Raw genomic sequence first — 10,904 nt, 5'->3', positions numbered from 1 at the left:
GCGGGGCCCTCGCCGGCCGCGGCGCCAGCATCCCGGCCGCCCCCCGCCCCCCGCGCCCCTCAGGCTCCGACGCCAGCCCCCGCCCGGCTCCTCAGCGCCCGCTCACCTGCCCTCACCTGCCCTCACCTGCCCGGCGCCGGCCTCCTCGCCCGGCTGCTCACCTGCGCCCTAGCGCGTCAGGTCCCCGCGCTGCTCCCGCCCATCCCCGCCCCACACACGCCCCCTTCGCCCGCGGCTTGCGTCCCTGTCGCCGTCCCCACGCCCCCCAGCGCCACTCCTCGTGCGTCTACCCGCCCCGGATGTGGGGACGCCCGGCGGGATCCAAGCGCTGCCCGCGACGCCCCGCCCCGCCCCACCCAGGGACCCCTCACCTGCAACCCCAGTGGCCGGTGGCAGCTGCAGTGCAAACGTGCTCAGCAGCACCCCGCTGCCCCTCGCGCGTCCTCACGCATCTCTTCCACCGCCAGGCCCGCCCCCACCTGCCAGCCCCCGCCTACAGGCACCTGGCGCAGTCCCCCCACCACGTCCTCAAGGTCCTACCCCCCCACCCCCACCCCAGACTCGCCAACTCCAGGCCAGCCACTCTGGCCCCTGAAGCTAGCCCTTGTTGAGAGGTCGGAACTTGAGCAGTTGAAAGTTGGCTCAATTTGAATTCTGCTGCTGGTTTGCTCGGACCACGGAATGGGGAGTCTTCTGTGGCGTCTTCGGGCCCTCACTCCTGGATGGGCATCTTTGCCCCGCACTGCCCTCAGGCCCCTCCAAACCCCGCTGGTTGAGTGGGTCCCGGTGCACCGCTGCCTTGATATCTTCCACTCAGAGCTCTGCACCCTGCAGCCCTCCGTCCAAGCAGGAATTCAGGCGCCCGTAGGGCACACTAGGCCCCATGAACTGGTGGGATCAGAGCTCCCCCAGGACTAGCCCCACGCAAGGCTCCCCCTCCTGCTTGCTCCTCTCTTGTGCCTGCCACCACCCCACGTCTTCCACGGTCTTCCAACAGGGAGTCAGTAGGTCTCAAGGCACTTTGCTCTGTTTGTTCTAACCCAACAGGGTGTCGCCTCCAGGACCTCTCTCCCTAAGAAGATCATCTGAGTGTGAGGTAAATCCTCTATGGTGGAATCTGTCCTGTGTCATGTGTAACAGTGACCCGTGCCTGGGGTTAACATTGCGTTGCATTCAGTTAGACACAAACCACCTGTTGCCCCAGACCCTCCACAGAACCCCAGAATGTGGTTCTGCACAAAGGACTAGGCATCGCTCCCACACGCAGACACGCAGGGGCTGGGGTGGAGATCTCCAGTATTGTCTGCTCCCCAGACAAATGCCCCCCACCTGCTGACATTCTGGGGGGCTGATTCCATCTGGGATGCTTGAGTTTCTCTCTCCCTCTGCTCCTCCCACCTCTCTCTTTCTCTAAAATACATAAATCTATAAAACAAAAGTCTATGCCCAACATGAGACTCGAACTCACAATCCTGAGATCAAGAGTCCTTCCCATGCTCTATTGATTCAGCCAGCCAGGCGCCGCTACTGGGGTGTGATGACATTATTTTCTTGGGCTAATCTAAGACAACTATAACTCTAACTTTGTCCCACTCATAAGCATGTTTTTAAATTTGATTGTTACATAGTATATATTTTATAAAGTCAAAAACTTTTTGGTAGTTTTATGGTTTTATTAACACAAATATGACACGCACATAAGCTGTCTATTCATTTTCTTCGCTACGCAGCCTGGCATTGGGATTGGTGACTCTGATGGCCAGCTGGGCTGCTCTTTCCACAACGGCTTTGTGGTTCTCGGAGGATACATTGTGAGAATCTTTGCACAATAAGATTTGTTGCACATCAGCAGCACATCACGCTCCTTGAGTTGTGGACTAGGAACTTCTGGAAGCCACTGAGCAGCATGTGCTTTGTTTTCTTGTTGCCCCTGTAACCAGTGTTGGGCATCAAGATCTGGCCCTTGAATCTTCTGCGTACCCTATTGTCAATGCCTCTGGGTTTCCACCAGTTGCACTTAATTTTGACATATCGGTCTGACTGGTGCTGGATGAACTTCTTGGTCCTCTTTTTAATGATCTTGGGCTTCACCAGAGGTCTGAGGGCAGCCATGATGCCCAGCAATCGATGGCTGCCAGCTCCGCAGGTGGCACCGAGGAAGAGAGGGCTAAAGTCAAATTTCTATCATCATTACGTAAGCATGCATTTTATAAAGAGTCCTTCTTCCTCTCATTTTGTGGATGTAGGTTGTTTCTGAGATGCTGGCTTCCTACCCTACCTCCATTCTGTTAACTCAGCAAAGGACAGTTTCTTTACTAGATTCTGTTTTGGGGGATGGGTTTCTGTATCCTCTGATGATTTTTGTATACTTCTGTTTGTTCTTTCTTTTTTTTTTTTTTACTTCTGTTTGTTCTACAGGACCCTAACGCTTTCCCTCTACTTCTTTTTCCCTCCCAGACTTAATCTCAAAGAATTGGTCTCCCTTACTTTGCACCTGCTTCTCCCCTAGATGCCCGGAGTCCTGAGAAAGCCATCTGGATGCATGTTGATGTGTAAGTCTCTTCCTTAAACTACTCCAGGTTCTCAACTGCTGGGATACTTTCTGCATTTTTCACAATTAGGCTGGACTTTTTCTTTTATCTCTTCCATGCATTTTTTTCCCGGACTGTACTCACTTGCTACAAAGGCTCAGAAGGAATGTTTGGGGATTCAGATGTGTTCTTTTTTTTCCTCCTTCTTACCTATAATTTGTAGTTTGGCCATTCTATGCCTTCTAAGTAACCCAAGAGCATAATTTGTCTCTTATCCTTCCTAGATCTATCTCCAGTATATTAAACTTGCATTGGAGACATGTAATATTGCCCAGGTGTTATCGATATCAGTAACTTGTTCATTTAAATAGCAAGGAAAATACAGAGGGAAAAAAAGCTATTAGGAGGAACCAGACTTGGGGCACTTGAGTAGTTCAGTTGGTTAAGCATCTGCCTGTGGCTCAGCCCATGATCCCAGGGTCCTGGGATCGAGCCCATCGCTGGGCTCCCTGCTCAGTAGGGAGTCTGCTTCTCCCTTACCCTCTGTGTATGCTCTCTCTGTCTTAAATAAATAAATAAAATCTTTAAAAAGAAAGAAAGAAAAGGACCAACTTTCCAGAGAACACAGCATGATACTGGTGTGTGCAGAGGCAGAATAGAAACAGATGCAAGAAAAAAAAAAAAAAAAGAAACAGATGCAAGGATAGTATATATATATATTTATATAAAATTACAAAAAATATTTTTGCTTGTGATGAGAACTTTTAGGATTTATTCTCTTAGCAACTTTCAAATATACCATACAGCATTGTAAATTATAGTCACCATGCTATACATTATATCCCAGGATTTACTTTTATTTTTTAAGATTTTATCTATTGGGGTGGCTCGGTGGCTTAGTTGGTTAAGTATCTGCCTTTGGCTCAGGTCATGGTCCCAGGGTCCTGGGATTGAGCCCTGCTGCTTGACAGGGAGCCTGCTTCTCCCTCTCCCTTTGCTCACTCTCTCCTTCTCTCAGATAAATAAATAAACTCTTTTTAAAAGATTTTAGAGAGAGTATGGGAAGAAGGAACAGAGGGGGAGGAACAAGCAGACTCCCCGCTGAGTATAAAGGCTGATTGTGGGCTTGATATCACAACCTTGAGATCATGACCTGAGCTGAAATCAAGTCAGACACTCACCTGACTGAACCACCCAGGCGCCCCAGGACTTACTTACTTTATAGCTGAAAGTTTGTACCTTTTGACCATCTTCATCCAATTCCTTTCCACCCACTCCCCACTGCTTCTGTTAACCACTATTCTGTTCTTGGTATCCATGTGTTCATGGTTTCTTAGATGCTACATATGAGTAAAATCATATGCTATTCATTCATGACTTCTTTTATTTGGCATCAGTCCCTCAAGGGGGATATTATCCTGCAAATGGCAGGATAACATACCATCGTGGATATGGACCACATTTTCTTTATCCATTTGTCCATCAGTGGACATGCAGGTGCTTCTGTGTCTCGGCTAATGTAGATAATGCTGCAGTGGACACGGGGGCACAGATAAGTTTATGACATCGTGTTTTCATTTCGTTCAAATTTATTCCCAGAAGTGGAATTGCTGGATCATAGGGTAGCTCTATTTTTAATTTCTTTTTTTTTTTGAGAGATTTATGTATTCATGAGAGACACAGAGAGAGGCAGAGACATAGGCAGAGGGAGAAGCAAGCTCCCTGTGGGGAGCCTGATGTGGGATTTGATCCCAGGACCCTGGGATCATGACCTGAGCCAAAGGCAGACAGACGCTCAACTGCTGAGCCTTCCAGGTGCCCCTCTATCTTTAATTTCTTCAAGAACCTCCATACTGTTTTCCACAATGGCTGCACCAGTTTGCATTCCCACCAACAATGCACGAGGGTTCCTTTTTCTCTACATCCTTGCCAGTACTCCTTATTTCTTGTGTGATAACAGCCATTCACGCTGACAGGTGTGAGGTGCTATCTCGCTGTGGCTTTGACTTGCGCTTCCCCAATGATGAGTGATGCTGAGCACCTTTTCATATACCTATTGGCCAACTGTGTGTTTCTTTTGGAAAAATATCTCTTCAGACCCACTTCCCATTTTTTTAATTAAACTGGGTTTTGTTTTTTCTTTTTTTTATTTTTCTCTTTAACTTTTTTTTTTTTTTTTTTTTTGCTATTGAGTTGTAAGAGTTCTTGAGAGGCTTTGGAATTATTTGCTCCCATTTGATAGGTCACCTTCTTATTCTATTGATGGTTCCCTTTGCTCGAGCAGCTTTTGATTTGATGTAGTTTTACTTGTTTGTTTTTGCTTTTGTTGCCTTTGCTCTTGGCATCAAATCCAAAAAAATTATTGACAAAACAATGTCAAGTAGCTGACCCTCTGCTTTCTAATAGGAGTTTTATGGTTTCAGGTCATTAATCCATTTTTTAAAATATTTTATTTATTTATTCGAGAGACACCCAGAGAGAGGCAGAGGTAGAAACAGGCTCCCCTAGAGGAACAAGATGGGGTCTTGATCCCAGGATGCTGAGATCACGACCTGAGCCAAAGGCAGATGCTCAACCACTGAGCGACCCAGTGCTCCCATTAATACATTTTGAGTTCATTTTTTAATATGGTGTAAAGTAGTGATCCAATTTCATTATTTTGCATGTATCTGTCTAGTTTAGCCACACCCAGATGTGAGCTTTTAAACAAATGATGCTTGGACAGCTGGTTAGCCATTTGAAAAAATAGCATTAGTCCTTTACACTATACACAAGATATAAATTCCAAATAGATCAGGGATCTAAATGTAAAATAAGAAAACCAGAAATGGGGGATCCCGGGTGGCTCAGCGGTTTAGTGCCTGCCTTTGGCCCCCTGGGGTCGCAGAATCCAGTCCCATATCGGGCTCCCTGCAGGGAGCTTGCTTCTCTCTGCCTGTGTATCTGCCTCTCTGTGTCTCTCATGAACAAAATAAATTAAAAAAAAAAGAAAAAAGAAAACTACAAATGCACAAGAAGAAAACATGGGCAAAAGGCAAATTCCTGTATTTACTGGAGGTAGGTGAAGTTTCTAAGTATGACTCAACAGGCCACAAAAACTTAAAAAGGAAGGAAATTGTGACACATATTATAACAGGGATGAATCCTGTGGAAAGGCTCAGTGGTATAAGCCATTCACAAAAGAACAAGGACTTTATGATTCTACTTCTGCGTGGTACCTAGAGTCGTCATCCATGGAGGCAAAGTAGAATGGTGGGCACCAGGGGCTGGGCTGGGGAAGGAGAAATGGAGGTTGCTTTTTAATGCATAGGTTTAGTTTTGCAAGATTAAAAGAGGTTTGAAAGCAGGCTGCCTAACAATGTGAAGTACTTAACACACTGAACTGTACACTTAGAAGTGGTTTAAGATGGGGGGGTGCCTGTCTGGCTCAGTCTGTAGAGCATCCAATTCCTGATCTCAAGGTCATAAGTTGGAGCCCCACAGCAGGTGTAAAGATGATGTTTTAAAAATTAATTTAAAAAATAAAATAAATAAAAATTAATTTTAAAAATGGCTAAGAACTTTGCGCAGTGGCAATATCGTAGCCAATGAGGTTTATCTGAGGCGCGATTATTGCTAATTAAAAATGGCTAAAAATAAAAAATAAAAATAAAAATGGCTAAGATGGTTTTATATATTTTACCACAATTAATAAGTAAATTTTTTAAATTTTTGCATGCCTTGGAATGTAAACAAAGTGCCAGCTCGCAATCTGGTAGAAAATGCTGGCAATACACACTATAGACAAAGTGTAATATACTTGATAGAGGAGGAGCCCTCTTAGGAAGGAACACAGTCTGAAGTCTGACAGGCCTCTCCCAACAACCTTCTGTGACAAGGTTCATTACATCCCCACGTTACAGAGAAGAAAACCAACTCAGAGAATCAGTGGCAAAAGCCAATTTTATTTGCAAATGTGCTACCCTGATATGCAGACAGTTTCTTCTTATAGGAAAATAAGTATGACAGATTGGATCTAAAGGGCTCTGATTGGCCCGTCTGGGTGGCTCAGCGGTTGAGTGTTTGCCTTTGGCTCATCAAGTGACCCCAGAGGCCTAGATCAAGTCCCATATCAGGTTCCCTGCATGGGGCCTGCTTCTCCTCTTGCTTTGTCTCTGCCTCTCTCTCTCTGTCTCTCTCATGAATAAATAAATAAAATATTTAGAAAATAAAAAATAAAGGGTTCTGATTTCAGCAGTGTTTTCCCTACTATGAAAAATAGAAAAATGACTGTCTCTAACCTATAACCTTAGACATGGAAGCATACCTGTAGCAAAACAGGAGTGAGAGAAGAAAAGGTGGAGAGATCCCCCTGGAAATTCTGGTACGACCCAAAACCATATTTTTATTTTATTTTATTTTATTTTATTTTATTTTATTTTATTTTATTTTATTTTATTTTTTGAGTTGGAAAGCATGAGCAGGAGTGAGGGACAGAGACAGAGGGAGAATCAGACTCTGCAGCTGAGCAGGGAGCCCCACATGAGGCTCAATCCCAGGACCCAGGGATCATGATCTGAGCCAAAGGCAGATGCTTAACCAACTAAACCACCCAGGTGTCCCTAAAACCGTAACTTTCGAAATCTACGGGCTTAACCATCTGGTAGCTCTTTGGAATTTCAGCTTGGTCCTGTGCTATAAGGATCATTAGCCTTAGGGAGGCAGAGCAACTAGGACCGGACCAGTTAGTGGGTACTCTGGCTCCAGCTAGCTGTCAGATGGGGAGAGGTATTGATAAAGACAAGTAAACGTGTTAGAACTCTCCTCCTCTTCCAGACACCCATAGGCTTCCATGACCTGGCTTATGTCATAAGGCGCAGTGGACAAAGCAGGCACTGTGGCCACCAGCTTGTCTAGCTCAGGGTCACATTGTTGAGAAGCCCCATCTGGGTTTCCAGGGCCTGCCTCTGGGGGGTGGGAAAGTCTGGGGAGAATGGGCCTGCTGTTGACAAGGTGTCTGTGTTCTAGGGCTCTCTTCCTCTTGGCCGCAGGGGCCAGGGATGGAAGCCCTGCTTCTTGTTCTTTCTGGATGCTCTTTCTCCATTTAACTCGACGGTTCTTAAACCAGACCTGTGGAGTGAAGAGGGGAGATTAGGGGGCGGGGGTGTGAGCCCATAAAGTGAAAAGGACCTGGGATGGCGGCCATTCATCTTCCTTGAGAACCAGGCTTCCTTGGGGAGGCAAAGAGGCTTCTGTCTATTGTACCCGAGGCAGGGAAGGAGCTGTTTCTCACCCATGGCCAGGGGTTCCAGGAAACTGAAGGTGGCCAGGATAGAAAAAGAAGAAAGGGATGAGGTAGGGCCTGGACCCCAGAGCAGGAGTGGGGAGGACTTGGCCAAATGCCATGAGCTCTCTGTAGGATAAAGGGTCAGGGCTCCATAGGACAGAATAGAGTATGGAGTCTGGCCAAGGAGGTCCTTGAGAAGTTATCTTTGGTAGCCTCTCTGATGGTTCCAGATGGGATCTGAAATGGCCTCGGTATGATTCTAGCCAGAGGCCTCTGGCTGGCCTAGTGCCCTCACTGCCCGGGAATGAGCTTCAGCAACCAATGGCGTGTCCAACTCTAAAGGATGGTCCTTCTTGTCTTTGGGGTTTTGTATAAAAGACATGGTTTAGGGCAGCCCCGATGGCGCAGCAGTTTAGCACCGCCTGCAGCCCACGGTGTGATCCTGGAGACCCTGGATCGAGTCCCATGTCGGGCTTCCTGCATGGGGCCTGCATCTTCCTCTGCCTGTGTCTCTGCCTCTCTCTCTCGCTCTGTATCTCTCATGAGTAAATAAAATAAAATCTTAAAAAAAAAAAAAAAGACATGGTTTAAGACAAGTGCTCCACATGCAGAAGAATTCCATCTTGACAACTTAGTGGGCTTGAAACCCTGGGGAAGTTACCATGCCATTATGTGCCTTGGTTTATCTACTGTGTAAAATGAGAGTCTAGCACAAGCATCAGGTTATTGACACTTTATGCTCCATTAAGGCGGATTAGTCATGATTATTTGGTCATGAGGCAAAGGGAAGGGTGAGGGAGAAGGATCTGGGGAGCACAGGACAAGCTTGGCACACCCCCAGGGAGTCTGACCTGTACTACGGTGTATTGTAAATGGATTTTTGATGCCAGCAACTCCTGGGTGACATAATCCGGAAACTGAGTCAGATTAAATAGAGCTTCCAGCTCTGCCTTCTGATAGGAGGTGAATGAAGTACGCTCCCGGCTTCTCTTCTTTGGTTTGGCTGAGGAGAGGGGGACACATGGTTAGCCTGAACCCGCCATCTCTCCATACCTGAGTCCCAGGGGCCCTCTCTCTGTCACGCTGGCACTTTGTCTTCCGCTCAGCTCTGACTCGTACTACCTAGAAAATCTGTTCTAAGCAAGCAGAGACCATTTTCTTCAGCACTGTGTCTACCTTCTCCCACTGCTGAAAACTGATGTCCCTTCCACAGTTTGTTCTTCATTTTTGACTCAAGGAAGCCATGTGCCTCTGGGTGTCATTCTATCCCCCACTTAATCTGGGATGCCAACAGTCCCAGCTAGGAACTGGAATCGTTACCAGTCTCCTAGATCATTGAGTCCACACAGAAGGAAGTGCAATTTGGTAATCAGGAGAAGAGCTCTTTGTTCTAAGAGAATGTACATTTACCAAATTCAGCCAAACAGTATGACTCTGAGGCTTTATTAACCTCAAAAGAAAAACAGAGGGATCCCTGGGTGGCGCAGCGGTTTAGCGCCTGCCTTTGGCCCAGGGCGCGATCCTGGAGACCCGGAATCGAATCCCACGTCGGGCTCCCAGTGCATGGAGCCTGCTTCTCCCTCTGCCTTTGTTTCTGGCTCTCTCTGTCTCTCAGTCTTTCATGAATAAATAAATAAATAAAATCTTTAAAAAAAAAAAAAAAAAGAAAAAGAAAAACAGAGGTGCTCAGGTGACTCAGTTAAGCATCTGCCTTCAGCTTAAGTCATGATTTCAGGGTTCTGGGATCGAGCCCCATGTTGGGCTCCTTGCTCAGCAGAGAGCCTGCTTCTCCCTCTCCCCCTGTTTGTGCACATGCACATACTCACTCTCTTTCTCACTGTCAAATAAGTAAATAAAATCTTGTTTTTTTAAGATTTAATTTTTTTAGTCATGAGAGACACACACAGAGAGAGGCAGTGACACAGACAGAGGGAGAAGCAGGCTCCATGCAGGGAGCCTGACACGGGACTCAATCCCGGGACTCCAGGATCACATCCTGGGCTGAAGGCAGGCGCTAAACCACTGAACCACCCAGGGATCCCCCAATAAATAAAATCTTAATACAGTTCCACCCAAAATATTACATGGGGAGATAAAATGGGTAAGGTCTACTAATGTTTAAGGAATGATAATTCCATGATATAATAAACTATTCCAGATGGAAAAAAAGTGATAGCTTCCCAACCAATGCTGAGAACCCATTACCTTTGAGTGATAAGCTCAAGTCAACTTATTATTTTTTTAATTTTTTTTTATTATTTTTTATTTTTTTATGATAGTCACAGAGAGAGAGAGGGGGCAGAGACATAGGCAGAGGGCGAAGCAGGCTCCATGCACCGGGAGCCTGACGTGGGATTCGATCTCGGGTCTCCAGGATCGCGCCCTGGGCCAAAGGCAGGCGCTAAACCGCTGTGCCACCCAGGGATCCCTCAAGTCAACTTATACTGGCTTGCAATTATTAAATTTTCAGGTGCTTTGCAAATCTCAGTGCATTGGGCAGCCTACAATCCACTACTTTGGGAGTGTTTCCATCACTGTAATTGGCAAACAATAGGAATTAGGGCCCTTTGTGTCCACCCCCACCTTACCTGCTTGTTGGTCCGCCATTTCTGCTTGGGTTGTATGGAATCTTTCCTTAGTCCTGCTGTTGTCCTCTTATGTTCCCTGAGTGGGAATACAAAGGATATAAATCCCACCTTGTTCTGCATCTCACCAGATCTCCCCCCGCCCCACTGCCCTTTCTGAAAGGCCGCGCCCCAGTATCTACCTTCTATCCACTCAATAAAAGCTTCCAGAGCCCTGGCCCCATAAAGAATACTAGGGTACAGTGTAGCCCCAGCCAATGGCCACATTAGTAGTGCCCCAGTACAGTAGAGAACAGTATTTACTAAGAGTAGAGTATTTACTAATACATGTATAAATGGAAGGCCAGTTTGGCTGGATTTCCTCATGATGCTAGCACAAGATGAGATGGTTTTACAGGAGTAACTCTAGAGACGTTTTTGATTGTTATAACTGAGTGGGGAGAAAGAGAAATCCTACAAATGTAGAAGGCAGAAGCCAGAGATGCTACTAAGCATGCAGAGGACTGTCCCCTACAACAGAAG

General features: G+C 46.5%; 1 protein-coding gene and 2 pseudogenes across 1 annotated transcript; 1 reads left to right on the top strand and 2 right to left on the bottom strand.

Annotated features, from left to right (window-relative positions):
• Positions 1–1,668: 1,668 nt before the first annotated feature.
• On the bottom strand, positions 1,669–2,145 carry LOC144291727 (large ribosomal subunit protein eL32 pseudogene; annotated as a pseudogene).
• Positions 2,146–6,089: 3,944 nt separating this feature from the next.
• LOC144289602 (U4 spliceosomal RNA) lies at positions 6,090–6,171 on the top strand (annotated as a pseudogene).
• A 976-nt stretch (positions 6,172–7,147) lies between these two features.
• On the bottom strand, positions 7,148–10,404 carry LOC144307347 (arginine-fifty homeobox-like). Its single transcript, XM_077887408.1, has 3 exons — positions 10,386–10,404; positions 8,649–8,800; positions 7,148–7,640 (listed from the first exon to the last, which is right to left on the bottom strand). The coding sequence occupies exons 1-3, from the start codon at positions 10,402–10,404 to the stop codon at positions 7,278–7,280; spliced, it is 534 nt and encodes a 177-aa protein (XP_077743534.1). The 3' UTR covers positions 7,148–7,277.
• Positions 10,405–10,904: the final 500 nt, after the last annotated feature.

Source organism: Canis aureus, chromosome 1, assembly GCF_053574225.1.
Source record: "Canis aureus isolate CA01 chromosome 1, VMU_Caureus_v.1.0, whole genome shotgun sequence".
Lineage (NCBI taxonomy): Eukaryota > Metazoa > Chordata > Mammalia > Carnivora > Canidae > Canis > Canis aureus.
This window is presented reverse-complemented; position numbering and strand designations above follow the sequence as displayed.

What these genes read in the sequence shown, in the direction of transcription:
- LOC144307347 (XM_077887408.1), bottom strand. An exon ending in TACAATACACCGTAGTACAG is followed by an intron (nt 7,641 to 8,648) that starts GTCAGACTCCCT and finishes TTCACTCCACAG; the next exon opens with GTCTGGTTTAAGAACCGTCG.